Consider the following 22,555-nt stretch of genomic DNA (forward strand, 5'->3'; position numbering starts at 1 on the left):
TTTTTTTTCCAAGACAGACGATGGTGTAGAATAAATTTCAGCTTTTCAGTGTGTTTCTGTCACGTGTTTTTATAGTCCAGCCTGAATGTTTCTCATTGTTAAAAGTAAGTGGCTTAGCATTGGTAGCCTAAGTAATTGTATCTTTAAAGTTTTCAGGGGAAGAAGAGCAAGAAAGATCTGCAATACATTGTCAGTTCAGTGGAACTCAGCAGAAAAGCATAAGCAGCACATTCTCAAAAAACTAAAATTCCTTTAATGCATCCTCAATTTCCCAACTCCCTAAGTGTGTTTCAAAACTGACTGAACAAAATCAGTCTGATTAGGTTCTTATAAAATGTGTGTGATAGGCACAGAGGTTATCCAGCAGCATTTTCCCACCTACCTCAACATTGTCTTCTTAATGATTAATTAATTAATTTATTCTACATACTTCTGATGCCATTCCAGGATTACTTTAAACAGAAAGTTTCACAAATGAACATATTTTAACAAGACTTTTATTGAAAACATACACAAAGTCAACATGTTATTTAGCTTCTGAATGTACATATTAGAGAATATTCATAATAGAGAAGAATATTTTAAGAAAAGGAGATATACAACTGACATGCTGCAGTTTATATTTTACTAAGGCATTTAGGCTTAAGAGCAAGTTATACTGTGTGCATGTGTATTTATATACACAAACACACAGAGGTTATCTGATTTGAAACTGTACAATTCTATGCAAATCATTATTTTTTGCCTTTTCTAATTTTAGAACACTAAATAAAGCTTTTATTCAAATGGTAGAAGTTGTTCACAGAACAGCAGTTATAATCTACTCTTCAAGAGTTTGCTTACAATTACAATACTAACGATGCACAAAAAACCCCCGAGATCTTCACGGGAAAGTTCTCTCTTACCAAAATGAGGCTCAAGTAAGAAAAACGCTAGTTTGAAAAGGCACCGTGGAGACAGGTTTTAATACATTAAATACAACATGAATCATTCACAATAACAAGTTTAGTGTTTCTGGGAACTTTTGTAAATACAACACAGTTGGTCACACAAAAATGTTTCTGTTGATTTGTCTTGGCAACTCAGATATATCAACAGTGTAACAGCATAACAGCTTTGTTCCCATCTGACAGAAAATAATGGCAGTTCTGCAAGGCAAACGTTAAACCTGACCGTATGTATTTATTAATTCCACAGTGTTTTGACAGATTATAGGGGATGCAACTTAAAGGATGCTGACACGCTCACTGAGGGCTTTCATTTCTGTTTCTTCTAGCTTGGTGTTTTCGTTATGGTTAGCACTTGGACTGATAAGGTGTGCTGGATACTGCAATCCATGTTCTTCTGAATACTGTTCCCACCGGGAGTCATCACTTTCATGGGTGATGTAACGTTCCCCCATTTTACATTCCAGTTCCCTTAAATCTAACCAGGTTTGGTAGTCCTGAAAAAGAATAACAGTCTTACTTTTGTATTTCCTAAAATAAATTATATTCCCTTCTGCTATCAATACCACTCAGAGCTATTTACTCAGCTATCTAAGGGTAAACCCTATCGCTCTAGAAAGGAAAAATCTTATAACATATAAATGTGAAATCTGCCTAAAGATATACATTTAAACTCTAGAGGATTTTTTTATAAATTAATTTTATTAAATTGTGACAAGTATATGGTATTGAGATGTTATGGATTGTTTTGCAAAATGTACAGATATGTGCAGATTGCCATAATATCTAAGTGAGGCATGGTGGTAAAGCAATTCCTCACTCTCGTCACAAGACAAATAAGGAAGAAAAAATATCTTTAAATCATACATGTACATTCTAGTGATCTGTATCAGTCAAGACAGTTGAGTCTGCATCTTAGTATAATGATGCAGAACATAAATTCAGCTTGAGCTAGAAAAAACTCCTTTTTGGAAATTGGGAAATTACTGATTTGCTCAAAGAAACATATAAGTCTAAACATTAGGGTAGCTTGGAACTCCATGTTGACTGTCGAATACAAGACTGGAAGTTATTTTAAGTCTCATGCTGTTTACAACATCATGCACTGCAGCCTCTCATCTGTCCAAAGTATACAAGTTCAATAATTTCTTTTCTTGTTCCCAACCAAAGCTGCAGCAATAGAGCCAATACTAGCCTCATGAGACTAATCTCTCCTCATGATCCTGTATCCAGTTTTTTTTCCTCCTTCATCTTGTCCCAGGCTAAGACAAAATCCTAACCACACAGCCAAAGCATCAGAAAGCCCAAACACAGTAAATGCATAAGGGTTTCATCTTTAATATCTCATAGATTCTCTTTGGCCCATTTCTTAGTCATCCTCTCAAAGAACACCACTAAGTCTCACTACCCTGTAAGGAAAAATAATCACTTATCATTCCTTAGCCTGCAAGGTAGGACTCTTCTAGACAGAGTTCTCATCCCATCCCTGGTGCTAGAGCTGCTGTTGAACTGCCTGATCTTATTCACCTCCACTCATTACTACACAAGCAATAAAAGTGGATATAGAGGAGAAGTCAGGTGAGACAGGAGCATCCTTGCTGCAGACCTTAGCCCAGACACTTCTGCTCCCCAAAGACTCAAGCAAATGCATTCTGCAATGGTGCCAGGGAGAAGAGCAGTCTTGGAGGAAAAAATTAGTGAGGGATAGGAAATCTGAGAGGTAGAAAGTAAGCTCCAGATAAATTTCCCTGAGAAAGGTGGAGTGCAGTGGTTACAGCCCTTTTCCTCCTATGCCAGAAGGTCACCATCTACTTTGAGACACAGCTTTGAGTATCAGCTATGATACTGCAGTCAGACTGAGTTTTCTGTTTTGATAAATATTCCTTTGGGACTGGGGATTATGCACCTGGTCTATGCCATGTCTGTGCCATGATTACTTTCCTAGATGCAAACAAAGCTCCCTTGGGAGATCCAACAGGCTGATGCATCTGTCTAGCCTCAGCCTGTCCTCATCTCCAGGGAGGGACCCAATGCCCTGGCCTGGGCTGTCCCCAGGCTTCCCTGCTCCTTGGCTGGGGATGCTGGACAGGCCCTGGCTCCTCACTGCTCTGTCTTAGGCCTTAAATTTGCAGTGATTTGGCTGCTGCCAGGATAAAAAGAATTATCATATCATATGGTGAGCACAAGATAGAGACTGCTAGCATCTTAAAAATTCCTTACATCTCAGTTTTTAGTTGAAGAATTCAGTTGAATGTGGTTAATGTATTTTCCTGGCAAGCACACAAATTCAATAGCTTTTGGGATGACTGTGAAGTGAAAGCCTGTTGAATAATTTTAATAAGAAGTGAATCAGAGTAAACTCCAGGCAATGAAATAAGTCAAATGACTACAAGGAGGTTTTTTATACACATAATTTTCTCAGTAGACAAATATGATTAAGTATTTTTGTAATGCATTTTGAAAGCATGAGACTTTAGTAGTAGAATCTAATACTTCAGAAATTAATTAGAAACCATAGATAAATTGGTGAACAAGCATGAGGCTCTAAGGATCTAAAAACATCTTCAGCTTTTCTTAGATTCTACTGTGCTTAATGATGAAGACTTGTTACATGTTTAGAGTCTAAATGCAAAGGTAAGAACATGAAATTTGTAGAAATACCTGTAACCATGGGTGGCTTAATGTTTTGTCCACACTGTAGCGCTTTCTCATTTTCACTTGCAACAAATTGTTTATGAGATCAATAGCTGAAAAGAAATAATATTGGAAAATGTTAGTTTAAGTGTATTTGTCTCAACTGGGATGTGCAAACAGAGAGCTATACAGTCATGGTAGTTGTAAAAAGAGGGCAGTTTTCCCTTCTTACATCAGCTTTTTACAAATTGCAGTCAATGTTGATGTACCTCAAGGCACCCATGCAACCCTTCCTAGTGGTACCACAGTAAATAATATATATATATAGGTATTTTTCTGAGATTTTCAGTGTCACTTTTAGCCGACAGCAGCATCTTCCCAGGCTATGAGTGGAGAAATCAGGTTCTGTAAGTCACCAACTCCTGCAATGTCATTCTTTTCAACTCAGCATTGCTTCTACTTGCTAGTCAACAGTTGGCAGTTTCAGAAAAATGAGAGGGCTTCTTTTACAAATGTGATGATTTCTGTGGTTTTGGAGTCAATGATTCACTGAGGTTCATAGAATCACAGAACGGTTTAGGCTGGAAAGGTTCTTAAAGATCCAACTCTCCTATCATGGGTAGGGAGACCTTCTACTAGATAAGATGGCTCAAAGCCCTATCCAACTTGAACACTTCCACAGATGGGGCATCCACGACTTCTCTGAGCAGCCTGTCCCACTGTATCATCACCCTCACAGTCAAGAATTTCTTCCTAATATCCAAACCCTTCCTAATAACCAATCTAAACATACCCTCTTTCAGTGTAAAGCAATTACCCCATGTCCTATCACTACACATCCTTGTAAAAGATCACTCTGCAGCTCTCTTTTAGCCTCCTTTAGGCAGTTCAAGGTGCTACAAGGTCTTCCCTGCAAACTTTTCCAGGCTGAACAAACCCAACTCTTTCACCCCATAAGTATGTGTGCTGTGGTGCCTGAAGGGATGAGGCCCATGAGCCAATGACCAGTGCATGGAACTGCAACAAGTGACCCATTTGGAAAAATCTCTGGAATGAGATTGATGAGCTTTGGATGCAATTACAAAAAAACCCCAACAAACAAACAAACAAACAAACAAACAAACAAACAAACAAACAAACAAACAAACAAGAAGGCTATAATGAAAGGTTAAATCCTATTCTGTTATTCCAGAATAACTGACTAGCTACAAGGAATGATAATATTCCTACAATTTTTCCATTTTGACACATTATCCCTTGGCATGTCCAAAGTATGCTGGTTTACATCTTTATTTCTCTGTTTATATCATGGTGACAGGGAAAGATGGTCTTGAAAGAACACAGACACACAGCATCACTGAGGGGCACTGGGTCTGAAACACATCAGATGGATATTATTGCCAGCTAAAAATTAAAGGAGCTGAGTAATCATCTTGTCTATTTTAAGAATAGAAGATGGGAGGATTCTTTAAACCAATTATCTCTGAGGTTGTATTTTGTATAACAATATGGAAAAGACTTTCTTATTTAACAGAGACTTTCTCTCTGCAGGCTCAATTTGCCACCTAGGGCTTCATGTGTGTTTCTGCCATGGGGGCAGTACACAATGCAAACAATGCCCAGGAAAATAGGAATGCACAGAGCAGTCTATCTGAATTTATGCAGTTAGTTTGAAAGACAAACCTATTCTTAGCAATAGGAGACTATCACCAAAGCAGCTCAGACTTCCTGGTGATGAACACTGTCTTGGAAATCAAAGCAATCATGGGAATGATAGAAAATAAATCTCAGGATTTTTTGACAAAGAAAGCACTGCCAGAGGCTCTGAGCCATTCCTTTCCTGGAACAGATGGGCCTACTTTTACTTTTCTGTTGTGGACAAATAGATTCTTATCTACTGTCTCTTTTAGCATCAAGTACAGTTGATGCTCAGTTTTCTAACTTGTGTTTATTTCGTTCCCTAACTTGTGTTTATTTCATTCCCTCTCAAAATGCTGGTGAACTGTATGTGGGATAAGAAAATCAATGGATATGTAGTAGGACTTTTACTGAGAGATGGCAACATTCTTGAAACTCATTTGTTTTCCAAAACAGTGGGGTTCATCTTCCTTTTTATTGATAAGAGACATTCTCAAGTTCCAAGCTAAGGGGAAGAGGTAAGTCAGTCATACATGATGGTTTTGATATCACCTATCAAAAATAGTGACCTTTGTTTCAATCTGATGTTTCAAAGAGAAAAACATAGTCCCTCACCCACTGCAATATATCTGGGTATCAGCAAACATCAGCATCTTCTGCAACACTGCCAACTTACCCTTAAATTCAGCAGAATTACAGTAAGACTTCAGTCTGTCTTTTGATACATAAGCCAGTGCTGAGTGTGAATTCAGTAGGGCTACCATTTCTTTATTCTTTTCAGTGGTATTTGGGTGTGAATGATCATCTGAGTTCATTTTTCAATTATTTACTATGAATCTCAGTTTGGAAAATAGGTCAAGAACTTGATGAAAGAAAGGGTTGATTGTCCTGGCAACTGCTGCAAAGTAGGTGCACATATCCCAGCATGTGCCTTGGCAACTGTCAAGTACCTACTGAATGTTCCTCTTGCCACTGAGGATTGATAATGTCTCTATTACATTCCTTCTGTGCAACCCACTGGAAGCAGATATGTCTGTGAGCCTTACAAGTGATGAAATCATATTTATCTATCCAACCTCCCTCAAGTTACAACAGGATGAGGGGCCCCTTTGCCCCTTTTTTCACTTCAGGACAAGGATGTATTACATGTAATAACATATTTCTTTGTATTCTTGGGGGAAATTGCCAATGGCTTGTTGAACAAACAAGAAAAGAACTGGTCTAGAAAAAATCACTAGAGAAGGTGTACAAAAAAAGACAGGGAAGAAAACTATGAGAGTGAAAAGGCAGTTTTCCTGGATGGTTACAATTGTCAGTATCAAGCAGTTGAGAACAGTTTACACAGACAGTCTGCTTGTTTCACCACTGGAATATTGCTGTCTCTGTAACCAGTTTTGCTGTTTGCTTTTAGTTTTTTATCTAGAGTTCTTTTTGCCAGGCAAGTTTTGCCTATCCCTTGCCTCTTAACAAATAAGCACAAATAAATAAATAAACAAGCAGAAATGCAACATGACTACTAGATGTACACATGAAGCAGAAAAACTATCTGATACAATTTCATTTGCTTTATAACTCAAAGTTTTTAAACTTAGGTGAAGGAAGAAAACACGAGTTTCAACAGCAGAGTCTTTGCTACTTTTTATCTGTAGCACCAGTACTTTTAGACCATTTTTACTTTTTATGCAATTCAAGAAATGCCAGTTCTTGAACTTGTAAGAGTTCTGAGTAACAGAAGCCAATATGCAAGTGATAGATATAATCAGGGCAACAAAAGAACAGTGCAGTGTAAAGCAAAGAAGAATCTAGGAAGTTTAATTAATGACATTGTGAGTGCTGGAATTAAAATGCTTAAAAGACATGGAAAGTGCACAGTTCTTCCCTCTATTTAAACTCACAAAAACCCCATCCTGTTCTGACAGTGGCCTGACAGCCACCATTTTACAAAGCTTAGTCTGGCTTCAATTCATGTAAAATGAACGAACACTAAGATTCATGTTGACTCAATTTCTGAATTGAAAAAAAAACCTCACGTAATTGCTTCATGATTAAGTTTTGAGTTGTACTGCTTAAAAACACTGAAGACAAAAATCTGGAAGGTATTAACATTTATATGAGGCATATAACTTTAGGGAACTAAATTTGGGCATCATCTGTTACAAAATTAAATATTCTGTCTAGGAAGATAATGCAGTTTTGAGGAGAGGGTAGTAACTATTTATAGTTTTTAAGTATTTTTATGCATTTTCACTGATTTTTTTTTTTAATCAGGTTTTAAAGCAATCCTTATCAGACATTTTAGGACCTTTATAAAATTTTATCATATTCCTCTCTAAAATCAATGACTAAATAAATTCAGAGTATTAAGAAAGACTGCCTAAGGTCTGCACACAATCTATGGGAATGTACTAGGTTATCACCAAGAAGGCAATCAGAGTTGAAGTTCTGAGAGGATTATGGAAGTGCTTTTTCTAACACTTTTATAGTCTCCTGTTTACCTTCTAGATAGTGTAGGGAGTCAGCTGAGGATCTACAAAGCTCCAGGAGCTGGAGACTTTATTAAAGGGAATAAACTAGCCAACTACTCCAGCAGAATGAGTACTGGCCTTTTAGATAGGTGACCATTCAGCAGAATCCCCAACAGAAAAATTCAAATGTAAAATCTATAAAGCTCTGCATCCCTTTGATTTTAGGAAAGATGGCTCTTTAGTTTCAATTCACTGGAAAGAATCTACACAGTCAGGAGATTCATGACTCTATACTGCTTATGCAACTTTATTAATATGGTAAATAATTAACTGTTGTACAGACAAAGTCACAATTTTCACTCTAAGTATCAAATTAACACAATAATTACTTTTCACAGGAATGACTGCTTTAACTCAATTAGGACGTGACCTGCATATAAATGCAAAAGTTCACAAAATATCTGAAAACTCTATTACAAACATACCATTGATTTAGTCCTTCCCTACAGATTTAAAATTTTCATGTAAGTTATAAACAAGAAATCCCCATAAGGATATTAAAAAAGCAGTCCTACATTAATCATAAATTTATAATTGATTAAGAATTTTTAAAGTACACTTAGAATACTACTTACTCTTTCTGCCATCATTTGTACAAATTTAAGCTGCTGCCACTAATATAGGAGCTTCAGGACTTCCTAGCCCTTGGATTTTTCTAAGAACAGGTAAATTGATTAGAGGTCATTACCAATATTTTTTCATATGCACAAATCTCTTTTCTGCTGTTGGTCCATACAGCTTTGTTAACAAATGCCCTAGTGTATGTGCAGTTATTTTAGCAGAAAATGATTTCAGCTGTCTGTGATTTTCAGGGACATAGATTCAGCTGTACTCTCAAAAGAAATCCTTAGCAATTCTAAGCTGTACCCTACAAGAGAGGTTTCCTAATACTAATTTATCCTAGCAAATGTGGAAGTAGAGCCAAGACCTCCCTTTCAACAGCTAGCTAAACATTTAGAGAGGCAGAGAGCATCTTTGAGCTATAACATGCATTGACCTCCTCATACTCAATGCTCACTCATTCATGTGACTTTCTCATTAATGTGTGAAGCACTCAGTTTCTATTCACATTATGTTGTAACAAGTATAAATAAATACTGGCTCAAAGGCAGCCGTGGTATTTATTTATGGCTACAAAGCCATAAATAACAGGGACACCATGACCAAATTTAATGGATGATAGAAATTGCATTGTTTGTTCCCAAATTATTTTAATAATATTAAGTAATGTGAAGCACCTAATCAATGATGTGCACATTACAGAGCCCATCAGGCTAGTAGTAATAGCTGTGCTGGTAGTAGCTGATGAAAAAAGAATTATAAATACAATGTTTTTTGAAAATATGACAGCAGAATGAAACATACCACGAATAATTCCAGTCTTGACATAGCACATTTTAGGACCATGCAGTTAAGAAGAATAGTTACCACAGTGAAGACATAGTACACAAAACAGACAAGCAGGCAGAACTCCATCATGGAGTTTTATCTTTGCTTTTAGCAGTATTTATTTCTTGTAGCATGTAACTAAGTCAAAATAAATTTCTTCAGATGATGCAAATTTGGTAGACTGAAAGGTCAAAGCTGAAAACAAACAGTAAAGCCGTTGAAAACAGGTTCCATATTTGAGACATGTGAAATTTAAAGTTATAAAATAGGTAAGAATTCTGCAATTAGATTCCTCTATATCAGTATCTAGTAAAATGCAGCAATTAGGACTGAATTAAGTTCAAACTGTCATACAGCAATTCAGTGAATTTAGAAATGTAGCCTGGCTTGACAAACATTGAAGACAGAGCAGAAATAGACTAGGTAATGATGTGAACAGCTCTGACAAAACCTGTTTTTCTAAAACACACCAAACACCTACCACAAAAACTACTTATCTTCAGTAATGTGCTACAATCCTATTTAGATATCCAAAACCAGACTCAAGTTTTGGGACATGTTCTTTCAAAAGAGTGAAGTTATTGGAAATGCTTGGAAAAATGCAGCCACTTAAGTATAAATCAGAATTCCCTATGGAGAAATATGAGACCTCCAAAATTAAAAGGTCTTAGTTTTTGTAAGTTACATTTTAATGGGGAAAAGGAAGGACAAAGCATTACACAAGAAAAGCTAAATTTCTTATCAGGAAGGGTTGATGAAATTAATCCAGGAGTTATAACATCAGACAGACACATTATGGAAAGAGAGGATTCAGTGAATGTCGAGACTATAGACAACTGTTTTTGGTGAAATTTGAAAATTAAGCACACAAAAAATATTATCCTCAAATAGCTATTGTCTTTTATCTTGGCTTGTGACTGCAAATTTTTATTTCAAGAATAGCTAGAAAACACTACAGAAAAGTAACTCTAAAGAAAATAAACTAACTCAGACCAGAATATTGCACAATATGACACACTTTTCCTCCAAAATACAACTTATCTCTATGTGCTTTTCCTCTGAATCTGTTAGACTTCAAGTATATTATTTATATTACCATGCAGTTTAAACCATTATGGGTCATGTGTTTCTTATGAATCTATCACCTCATCAGTGCAATTTAAAATTTTAAAAGCCAATTCTATTTAAAAACCAGTAATTGACTAAGTAACATATAATGGGAATATTTAGACTACTTTACCACTGTTGTTACTTTTCCAGACACATTGTTTACATATGATCAGTCTCATTTTTTTCTTTTAAAGTTTTGCTACCCTCTGCCTTCCAGTTCACAAATTAACATGCTGTTGTTTAGCAAGTATTAGGAAAAGCATGAAGTGTGCACTAAAACCAAAGGGTTCCTAAACACAGCATAATTCACTTTAATTGCTGCACTATTAAATTCAAAGAAATACCTGCTTTTTCCTCTCTAATTGCAATAAAAATAGAAGATGGCAATAACTAAATTCAGCTATTCTTAAAATTTTTATATGAGCAGTGGATTAGAGCATTGGAACATTGAGCAGAGCAGAGAATTGGAAAACAGAGCATTGGAATAGCTACAGTTGCAAGAAGTTCCAATTTGGCTCTGAGTCACAGCAGTAATCATGGACAGGACACAAAAGGTTTTAACTGCTGTTCACCTTTCCTTAGCACCAATCTTTGCAATAGGCACACAGAAATTCCTTCATAAAATCTTTAAAATAATTGGAGCTTTTCCCCTAAATGATTCAATCATTTGCAGCATTAATTAACATGGCACTGTTTAAAACTGTAATCCAGGTTAGATGTGTTGGGTTTGCATTTTAACTATGCTGCACTGTCAGAGATAACAGAAACTGTCCCCTCAAAACTGCACCGGAGAGTGGAGCAGGACATGAGAAAAAATTCCTTTATTTTCCCTAAGTAATATGGAATTTGAGTTCAAATTTCAGCCCTAAAAATCAGCCTTTTCAAGTAATACTTGGACAGTGACACAGAGTTCAACTGTCCCTGTTAGACATAATGGAATCTCTTCAGACATTTTCCAGGTTTTCATTTAGCACAATAGAGTGGCTCATCACCTAGCAAACCAAAATATAAAATCACAATGTATAAGCAGATTTTATTTTAGTAATTTGTTAAAGTGTGTTTTCCTCCCTTCTGCATGCTTGCAGCCTGGTATTCATCAACTTTTAATGAAGGCTGTGATTCTACAAATGGAGAGATAACACCCAAGTAGGTGAGTTTTCTGTAGGTGCTCTACTGAATCTTCACCTCTGAGTGTAAAAATTGATCTTCTGTCTACCACAGTAGAAACTTGTGGGAGACAATTTCTTGCAGCTTCCCCTGTGTTGATTGCTGTTTGCTTATCTCTAGCGACAGATAAAGCATTGCTGCCAACAGATTCTGTCAGCTTACATATCAAAGTGTGTGGAGGTTCAGGAGAACTTCAGTGTGTAATTGTGCAGATTTATAGCTTTTTTTTTTTTCCTCCAACAGATTTCAAACTTCATCTGCCACTGAGATAAAATAACAAACAATGCTCTCAGAGCATTTTCAGAAAAGAATCTCACATGGCTGTAATATATATTATAGTAAGCATTAGGCACACTGTTCTAAACTGTGCTTAACAGGTATGTTAAACATATCACCTGAAAACCAGAAAAATGGTACTGTAAATACCAGAAACTTTGCATTCTAATATTGTAATTCAGGTTGGCACATATTACAATTCAGAAAAGGATATAAGAATCTGATGCTTATATCATTTCTTTGCTTTAAGAATTACAATCCTGCAGAATTCTGTACTGAAAAAAGATCTCAAAGAAAATCAAGTTGCCTGAAAATGCTGTGTGTGAAAATGTTAGAGAAACCACAAGTGGCTATTTTTTAAAATGCCCTACTTAGTTGTTCAGACACATTTAAATAGAACTGATTTACCTTCTTTAAAGATATTCATAGTGAACTAGTCACATTGTTTCTTGTTTTATATCAAAAGTCTTTGATGCCATTGACCAGAACTCGAGTTTCAAATGTTTCACAGATATCTCCAAGTCTTTTCCCCCTGCATAAAGTCTCTTGTATGACATTTTCTCACACTGTTCCTGAAATCCCATCTATGGAATTGTTCAGCTTTATCTTCTCCACACAAAAATATCAGCACAGCATCCTACTGAAACCAACTCATTTACTGGAACAAGTAGAACAAGAAACAGACTGCAGATGCAACAGAGCTGAATGAAGAGGAACATAAAAAAGTATACACAAGACCAATTACAGCAGCTTAAGCTCCCCACAGATTCTATAGCAATCTCATCTGTAGGTGGTTATGTGCCTCCTTCAACACTTCCTGGAGAGATCCCATGCTTGAAGATTATGCCATATGCAGTCTATACATATTCTGTAGGAAATTCTAAAGCAGCTGATAGCACAAAACAGACACATTATATTACTGGAATTTTTTTTTTAATTCTGTTATGTACAGGGAAAAAATATAAAAGTGAAATACATGTACTCTTTTTAGCATTTGTATAAGAACAGCCACAAACAGGTTTTACCTTCAAGAGAAATCTCCTTCCATGGATTAGGTGGATACATGAAAGCAGCATTTTGAATTTGGTCATGTATGTCTTCATCTTCATTGAATGGAAAGGTACCACTGAGGCTCACATAAATGATGACACCCACTGACCACATATCCAGGGATCTGTTGTAGCCTTTGTTTCTCAGAACCTCTGGAGCAAGGTAGGCTGGTGTTCCGACAACTGAACGCCTAAAGGATTTCTCTCCGATGATTCGGGCAAAGCCAAAATCACAAAGTTTCACCTGTTCAATGAAAAATGCTATAGTAAGACATACATTATTTTTATTACCACATACATAGCTGAGGAACTTTTATCATCAAGTTGCAAGATGCATCTTTACTGTTCCTTCAAGAGTACTTTTTCTTTAAACTCCTGTTTGACAGGAATATTCTTATTCCACTAAAACAGACCAGAATACCAGTCCACATTATCTCTTCTGTTCCTTCACTCCATGAATAAAACACAGTTGTGGATAGGCTTAACAGCTCAGGTTCCTGATGAAAGTAGTAATATATACTAATAAGTATTCATTCATAGCGTAGTATGAATTTTATTTCAGAAAAATTGTTTTACCTATGGCTTTTTCCTAAAACAAGCAACTTGACAAAATTTAGTTCTTAAACCACTTGCATTTTACTGTGGATCTAATTACACTCTGCCTCTCTGCAAACTTCCTTTTCTGAGTTCTACAAAATAACAGAGTAAGCAGCTTGAAAATTCTCATTTGAAACAACTCAGTATAGATCCTTCCCTTCCAATTATTGATATTACTTAAAAATTATCAGTAGTACTCATTTTGAATATGGGTAATTGAGAAAGATTATAGATGAACTCTGTAGAATGAATGTAACAGAAACTGATAAAAATATAAGAGAAATATAACTAGTCAGATTTTATATTTAAATATCCTGTGATCTACATGGCATTTAAATTCATAGAATTAAAGAAGTTCTTGTTCTTCATGAATTTTCAGAAATTTTCAGAAAAGTAACTTTCTTTCTGGAGAAAACCAATCAGCCAAGTACTTTGTGCTGTAATGGTTCACAAATTAGAAAATATCACAGTAGCTTTGTCACACTTTAAAAGCTATTTCAGTATTTTAGACAAATGACAAGAATCGTGATTTTCAAACATAACTTCTTTATAAAGTGGTTTCAACAAGGGATCAACTTTTTCTTACCTAAAAATTCTGTGCAAACGAGTCACTAATAATTTTATTGTTGACATAAGCATTGCTAACACTTATTAATTAGAACAATTTATCTTAAAAAAGGGCATTTTCTACTTGCCTGTGGGAAAGGATCAGCTGATGCCAATAACACATTTTCTGGTTTGAGGTCACAGTGAACAATATTTTTGAAATGAAGATGTCTTAAAGCAACAAGGATCTGTGAACAAACAAATCAAATTTTGATCACCTGTTTTATATTGTTTGGACAGTATCAGTGACCAAAGAAGAAAGAAATGGTGTGAAGAAAAACAATCCAACAAAAATGTACTTTTTACCAGAATGTCAACAATGAAAAAGAAAAACCCAAAAAACCCCAAAATTGTGTGTCTCAAATTTTCTTGATGTTTCACTGCATTAAATATGATTTTTCTCTCTCCAAGAGTTTACATTATAAGCATCTTTTAAAAACTGGATTCTAAGTATTTGTTTACTTTTCATGCATGAAATCTTTGAATGTAGTAACATTTGCAGAATGACCTTTCCTATCTAGATTCAACTAAAAACATTTCACAGAAATATTATATGATCCAAACTGAAGTGTTTTCTCAATGAGAGAAAGAATGCAGAGTTTTGTATGTATTTCTGTTCTGTTACATACACAAAAATACAGCAACACTGTAACATACATCCATCATTTTTGTGTGGCTTTAACTCAATTCCTTGTGTTTGGTCAGGGGCTGACAGAATTTGCCACTGAATTAGAGTAGTGAATGGTGGAGAGGCTGAATGAACCTGTGAACAGAAGAAACCAAATTCTAAAGCTGGTGGAAGTGTTGCCCATTAAAACCTGGAAACTAGGAAACCTGTTAAGTTCTACGCCAAATAAGGAATTTGTAATAATAAACACCATAATACTGTTGATCCTGCTACTTTTTTTCCTGACTGCCAAAACATGGGCTTCTCTGACTGTGAGGTGGCTCACCACTGATGTGTGCATCTAAATTTAAACCAGTATTTTGGGCAGCCAAAGAAGCAGTATGATAATATTACAGGAATATAACAACAGGAAGCTCAATTAAGTCCCATATCAAATTAGTAATAGAAGTAATAATGGAATCCAGACTCAGGCAGTAGCACTGAGATCCAATCTCAGCACAGAAAATAGGTTTAACAGTGCACAGTATGAACTGCACTGGTTTGATACTGGGTAGTTCAAAAGGCTCAAATTTCTTTTTATAATTTTTCAACAGTTGGCTCTTAGTGCCTTCCTTTCTCATGCTTAATTCTTCCATCATACGAGGAACTGTAGCTTGATGTCCATCCATCCAACAACTCTACATGTGTCTAGCTTTAAATCCTCTTAAAGGTTTACTATCTATCAGATAATGTACAGTAATGTAAAGAAAGCTGGGTGTACCACCCCTGTTTTACTCAGATTTCCATAAACCAGACAGGTAAATTATGTCAAAAGGAAAACATAAGAAACAGTGATAATAATCAACCTCAAATCTCCTTCTACTCTATAATTAACTTCTTACCTGAGTAATTAAAAACTTAGTTATTCTCTCTGGCAATCTGCCCTTTTCACTTGACAAGATCATCTCCAGCATGTCTCCATGGAGTTTTTCCATAACAACAAAGACTCTTTCTGGCGTCTCAAACATACACTCCAGATTTACAACACCAGGATGATGAAGATTCTATTAAAGATAAATACAGCACTAGGTTTCTCAATATGATCAGTAGCTTTTATCATTACATATCCAGACTTCAGACCCCCTCCTAAACCAGACAATGTTTCAGTATTTCATAATTTAAACTGTGTGCCTAACCTGTAGGCAACATGGACAAAATTTCTAGGGGCAATACAGGAGAAAGTATGAATTTCAAATTAATTTAACATACATTTTCCTTATGCCTGGTGCTTAAAACTGTAAAAATTGTAACTCCTAGTGTGAAATAGCTGATACATCTGGTTTTGGCTTTTTATGGAAAATAAGCTGCAAAAATACTAATATTTTTGGAAAACCACTAGTGATTACAAATTAAAATAATTATCTAGTATTTATAAAAATAAATAATGTAGCTAATACAGTAAAAAAGGAGAGAAAAGTACCTGTAAAATGGCAACTTCATTACGAAGTTGACTTTCCTGTTTAGTTGGAAATCTTAGTTTATCAATTATTTTAATGGCAACATCTCTTCCAGTTTTGCGATGCTTTCCTGCATTAATAAAACAAAAAGCTCTCTATCAATTAATGTGATTAATTATGAAAAGTGTTCCTTTTTCATGGGTTGCACAAATGGCCATAACCAAGTAATTCTCAGAGCTGGTTTGCAGGTAAGACATTATGTTAAGTTTTCTGTCATTTCTTTCTACCCTTTCATAACAGAACTTATCTTTATTATTGCCTTACAAAGCCTGACAAGCACATAAAGCTTACTTACATGCCTGTAAGACACAAACATAGGAGAAAGTTAGCTCTGCATTTCAACAGTATAGATGCAAAGTTAATTTTCTCATATATATATGTATTTATCTATTTATATATATATATATGAATTTATATATTTATATATATATTTTATATATACGTAAGCTACAGCTGCATTCTGTGCAACTGGCTGGTTGTAGGCTTAGTCCTTCACTAGAGCTTCACACTAGCAAAAATGAAATATGTGATAGCCTTTAGGCATGTCAGTGCATGCCCCAGGTTTATCAGAGAGTCAGAGATACCTCAGTGAGAAATTTGTTATTAGTTCTCGCTTCATACTGTCACAAACTACAGCTGTACCTAAATACACCCCTAAAAAACTGCTGAAAAATGAAAAAGAGAGAGGAAAAAATTAATAAGAAAATAAAAAGAGAAACAGTTCTACCAGGCTACTGAAGAAATAATAAAAAAAAAAGGCCTCATTGGAACACGTAAAGAAACACAGAAGGAAGAATAATATTTTTTTCATCCATTACAGTTCTCAAAAAACAGCTTTCTGCACTTCCAGGCTTGCTTTATTAGAACTTCCAGAGAATATGAAGCTACTGATGTACACTGACTCACTACTGGGCAGAAAACTTCAATCTACAAAATGACTTCATCACAAAATATAAACATAGATTTTGTTGAATGTATACTGCTTAAATGAAACAACAGACAGCTAATTTCTGCAACAAAACATTTCAGAGTCCAAATCATTTCCCCTTTCAAGTGAATTTTTATCTTAAGCACAATTGTACAGCACATCAAAGCCTTACCTCCATAAACAATTCCAAACTGTCCTGATCCCAATACTTCATCTGGGAAGATCTGGTACACTGTGCTAATATCCTGTTTATATAAACAACAGATATTAAGCCCTAAGGACATGGAATGAAAAATTGTATTTCATTTGCTTTTTCTAGTGGGGAATAGCATTCTTTTAGTACAGTACATTTTAAAATACATTATCTGCCAAAAAATTCAGGTGTGTCCTCTTACAAGCCATAGCAATTGCTGTAAAAGCTGATGAATCTTCAACAGGTTGACTGAGAGGGGTAAAATATTCCATTTGTGCCAGAGAGGCAGTCTCATGTCTCACTACTTTTCAGTGCTGTAACAGCACAAGCTGTTAGCAGATGCATTTGGGAGACAAAAATGAACATCAAACCTTGCAGGTCAGTTTTATTTTCCTGATATTTAACCAGCAGCATATACAACAAAGAATGAAAGAGTGTTTAATTCATAATAAAGGCTTTTTGTTAGGAAACAAATGGACACATCCCTAGCAGGCAATCTGTTTGCAATCTTTTTCTGACAACTACCAGAGCTGTCCCAAAGCTTTAGCTGGCTGCAGGGAGTATCTATTTTTTCCACTTGCCATGAGATGGAAAGCAAGCAGTGCAACTGCTTAACTTGACAAATGACCTGTGTCTAACTGTCCTAGAGTAAAAGAAACCTAGAATTCTCTGTGTGTGTGTTATGATATATGCAACTCTTCCTGTGGATAGAGTTTCATCACCATGTAACAGAGAATATCTGATCTCTCAGACATGACAGGAAATGGTATATTTATCAAAGTTTGCAGTCAGTTTTACAAAGTTCAGTTGACAAATTCCATGAACTAGTAATTCCTACACCTCACTTTAATTGGTAATTAACATCCTACACAGACCCACAATTAAAGTCTGGGAAATTACCTATACATAATTCTTGCATCTCAAGAAAAGGTGCCACAAAGAAGGTTTTTTTTCACAAGTTAAAAAAGCTAATTGTTTACTAATTTCTTCAAAGGAAGTGAGAAATAGCTGATGGGAACTCCCCTAACACTCCTCTTGACATGCAGATCAATGACTTTGCCAGCCTAATCATAGCATGTCTAGCACCAGCATCCAGAGAATACTCACCACATTTTCTTGGACTTCGCAGTTTGATACAGAAATACTGATGGATATATCCCCTGGGGAAGAAAGCAAAATATACTTTAAGATTGCTGTGCTTTTACTTCAACGTGTAGTAATAGGAAATGACATTCATATTACATCAATATCTACTGACAGCTCTAGAAATTGGACCAATTAGGTCAGCTTGTGTGTCTACCAGCTAATATAAAATTTTATACCAGCCCACAAGCACATGAATTGAACAACAGTTTTGCACTGTAGGTAAAAAACAGAATTATACAGTTAATAATTGAATTTAAATAGTGAAGTCACACAACTCCCATTTATAAGCTTCTTACTGCTTTTTCCCATTCTATTTGAAGCTTTGTATCTCACCTAAGTAACAAGTGCAACTAAACTGGTTTTATTTAGTAGATTTAATAATAATTTTGATTTATTTAGTCACCTACAACATATTTGATGCTATTCAGGTGAAGGCAAATACACATTCAAATTACACTGCATACTGTTACAAGCAATACACTTATGGCTTAACAGACATTATTAAAAATTAGAACAGACATAATGGAAACAAAACCTTGTTACCTGCATTTTAATACAACAAACACCAGATCCACCTTCTGTCAGTCTGGAGTTTATAAGCATGTTATAAGCATGTCATAAGCATTTGAACTATAAACTTACTGAGAGGAAATTCAGAAATGCCCACTCATAACTACATTACACAAGGACAATACTTTGGGAAGGAAACCATGCTTCTTTGGAGTACTGTCACTTCTGTCTCATACTTCTGTGTACAATCCCATTCACGCTCACTTTCCATTTGTTAAGTAAAAATTTTGAAACCAGTGTCCCCTACTATAAGGCCTGCATTACACACTGAAGACACTTGTTACTACCCATTAGCACTGATCCTTGTTGCAGTAACACGAGTAATTTCTGCCTCATATGGCTTATTCCCTTTCCTTAGGACAACTGCTTCTGGCATAGAATGTTTCAGTCATGGAGAGGTTTTTAATCATTGTCAGTTTGTTTTTAAATATTATGTACTGCTGTGATTATATGAAAAAGGAGCATGGACAAAGACAGACAAAGTCTTAGACTTTGAGGAAAAGAAAAAAGGTTGCTGTCATCCTCACTATCCACAAGAAACTGTTCTAAAGGTCTCTGACTACCTTAACTTTTGAACATATAACCCAAAGATAACTACTAACTTGTAAAGAAATTTTTTAAACTTCCCAAGAGGGAGATAAGACAATTTGTTTAGCTACACTGACTCAAACCAGGGGCACTAGGCAACTAGTCTGATGGAAATGACATCCAGAATTTGACTATTTTATACCAGATTCCAGTTGAGAAAGCAAAGGACACTGCTGATCTAATCTGATATGTGAGCTGTTGTGCCTGGAGATGCAATGTCACAGCCTGTTGTAGTACTTGGTTTCTGAAGGGTTCGTGGTCTCATTAGCATTTTGTGCTGCATTAATAGCTTCCAGATGTCAAGTGCTAAAGTGGGTGTATATTGCAACAAAAGGTCTAATCCAAATTATGTAGACATGTCCAAACTCCCTTTACATTGACTAGGCTGAACAGAAGTACAAAGCAACCACAGCAGCACATGGCTAGTAATGGGCAATTGTTTGCTCTGTGCTACTTTATTATCACTACCCAAGAAAGATTTAAACAGTTCTCACATTTGGTTTACATAAACTTTTGTCACCTTTGCTAGAGAATTACACAAAGGTATGTAAACTGGAAGCTAAGATACATTAATTCCTTTTGGTCCTGGATAACACAAATGCCTCGTTTTGCTTAGAATAGCTGTTCTTCACACTTGAGCTCTTTTCATCTCAGCATGGGACAATGTTTGAGGAAGCTGTACAGCCTAATATGATGAAAGGGAGCATATAATCTATGCTGCAGTGACTCAACGAGTGAAGAGCTGCTTCTGCACTCAGCTAAAAACATAAACCACAGTCAGGATGGGAAAAAAAAAAAAATCTATCAGTTTTGAACTGGAGCTCAGAAAAACTTCATCCTTCTGCACAAGAAGGCTATTTCTCACACCAGCAATGCAAATTTGAATTAGAAGGCTTACTATTTTCATAACTATTTGCCTACTAAAATATCTGCAACTTGTATATCAATACAGATGTCTTACTATAAACTGAAAACACATGGAGGAGAAACTGTGGTGCTTGAAATAATATGGAAGACAAGTGACAAGCCATGACAGAATAGCCCTGTGCAATACATGCTTTCAATGTGTGCAGAAGACTGAGCAATGTCATTTGAGATGTGATTCCCCTGATCAGAAATGGAAGAAATGAACAGACTTACTGTGGAGGCTGGGTCCTGACCCAGTGGATGCCCCTTTGGGGATGACAGGCATCAGGGCATGCTGTATTGCCATCTCCCACATTCGTGCCACATCGATGCCAACACCGCTGCAGATAACGCTGTTATTCAGTGGAACACTCGAGAGGTTGTCTATGTTTTCTCCAACATAGTAGACTATATTTGCTGTGCTTATTTCAAAGCAATGAGGGTTGGCTCCTTGAGGCAGCAGAGTGAAAGTTTTTGCAGGTTCCAGAGACAAAATTTCAGACAAAGGAATTTCCTAAAATGAAAAAAAAAAAAAAATTAATTTTTGTGTAAAGATTATCAACATATGAAACTTCAGCATGAGCTTTATTTGATTAGTTTATGATATCAGTTATTGCCTTTTACCACATGCTTCTTGTACAAACAAAAAGGCTCTTGTAACCTGAAACTCTGTGGTACAGATGACTGTTGATGGTAAAATACTAGTATTTCTCTCCAAGAAGTTTAAATAGAAATAGAAATAGAAGTTTAATTACTTAACTGAACTTATCAGACAGTAGTGAGGTATCTTCAGAAAAAAAACAAGGCCATTCATATATCAAGAGAACTCCTTTAGGAAATAAAAACTTGTTGACTTCTCATATAAAAACTTTTCATTTCCACAACATACACTTTATAGGTCCTTGTTAGCTGACACCTTTCTGATCAGACTTGTTTGTGAAAAGCAAAACACACATATACAGCTTAAACAACAAAAAAATTTAAAAAACCCTGAAACCGAGATAGAAGTTATACTATTAGGAAGCATCTATTAGCAATTCAGTCCTTATATTTTGGTGGTATAAAAAGAGATTGAAAAATATTCCTTACTTTGTAATATTTGCTTCCAGTATCATTTTGAAAAAGTGTAATGCATTTGCTGTCCAGCCTCCAGTAGTGTCGCTTTCTCTGCAAAGAAAAACAAGTAAATTAATGAAATGCTCATTTCACAAAAGCACTGCCAAAATGTTTGTTTAGTTTGAAGAGATATACTGTGAAAAATAAAGACTCAATAACTATTACAAGATTTTAATGAAGACTTTATAATTGAATTTAGAATTTATACACCTCTTATTATGCTTTGCTGTTTCAGGAAAAGCTCTGTTAAAATTTTAAATGTTTTAAAAATTTAAAATGTCATTCTGATGTCTGCATTACATTCAGCACAATTTACTGATATATATGATCACAAAACAATTGAAAATTCTTTTTGTATCCCTTGTAACATCCCAATTCACTTTTAAAGGTCACATACTGAAGGTTTTATTCATGTTTTAGCAGGTTGGAATGAAAATAGTCTTTTTCTGCACTAAATATACTTTACAAAAGTCTCAATTCTGGAAAGTAAAGCTACTTCACAGAACCCCTTAACATTATGTTTCACTTCCTTAGGAATTATTTTACACTTGGCTGCCTATTATAATGCAACAGGTATAATCAGATGGTTTTTGTATGTTATAACTATCTCCTGTTCTTACAAGCAGTGGCAGTCTTAGTTATGATAAGAATTGGGACTTTAAGAATCATAAAAATTGCAAAAAATGCCTTACATGAGTGACTGTAAATTATCAGAGTATTGTTAGAATTTGATTCTATACTATAATATAACATGTACTGGAAGACAGGTCTTCTGCAACAGTTCTTACCAGTGTGTCCTTGCTTGTATAGTGAACCATCCAACCCTCCTTCATTACTGTGCTACTTCTCCTTTTTGTGTGCTTCACAGACTGCACCACTCTCATTAATGGAATATTGTTGCTGGTTGAAGGGCTTTAGAATAAATAATTAAAGGCTTTTAAAAAGAAGATAACTTTGGACAAAAAGAAAAAAAAACTTTAAAATCAAAACACATGTACACAGACACACAGAAAATATCCACATTTATTTTTATCATTGTTAGAAGA

General features: G+C 35.5%; 1 protein-coding gene across 2 annotated transcripts in view; it reads right to left on the reverse strand.

Annotated features, from left to right (window-relative positions):
* Nucleotides 1-481: 481 nt before the first annotated feature.
* The window catches only part of PRKD1 (protein kinase D1), a 114,361-nt gene continuing 92,287 nt past the window's right edge, over nucleotides 482-22,555 (reverse strand). For both annotated transcript variants that reach the window (XM_079308691.1, XM_079308690.1), the window contains 11 exons: nucleotides 22,298-22,421; nucleotides 21,483-21,560; nucleotides 20,628-20,907; nucleotides 18,291-18,343; nucleotides 17,163-17,235; nucleotides 16,026-16,132; nucleotides 15,448-15,609; nucleotides 14,028-14,126; nucleotides 12,712-12,979; nucleotides 3,609-3,694; nucleotides 482-1,444 (listed from right to left, as the gene is read on the reverse strand). In XM_079308691.1, coding sequence (XP_079164817.1) covers nucleotides 1,226-1,444; nucleotides 3,609-3,694; nucleotides 12,712-12,979; nucleotides 14,028-14,126; nucleotides 15,448-15,609; nucleotides 16,026-16,132; nucleotides 17,163-17,235; nucleotides 18,291-18,343; nucleotides 20,628-20,907; nucleotides 21,483-21,560; nucleotides 22,298-22,421 — 1,549 coding nt within the window. In that variant the 3' untranslated portion in view covers nucleotides 482-1,225. The remainder of the gene's footprint in view (nucleotides 1,445-3,608; nucleotides 3,695-12,711; nucleotides 12,980-14,027; nucleotides 14,127-15,447; nucleotides 15,610-16,025; nucleotides 16,133-17,162; nucleotides 17,236-18,290; nucleotides 18,344-20,627; nucleotides 20,908-21,482; nucleotides 21,561-22,297; nucleotides 22,422-22,555) is intronic.

Source organism: Erithacus rubecula (genome assembly GCF_903797595.1).
Source record: "Erithacus rubecula genome assembly, chromosome: 6".
NCBI lineage: Eukaryota > Metazoa > Chordata > Aves > Passeriformes > Muscicapidae > Erithacus > Erithacus rubecula.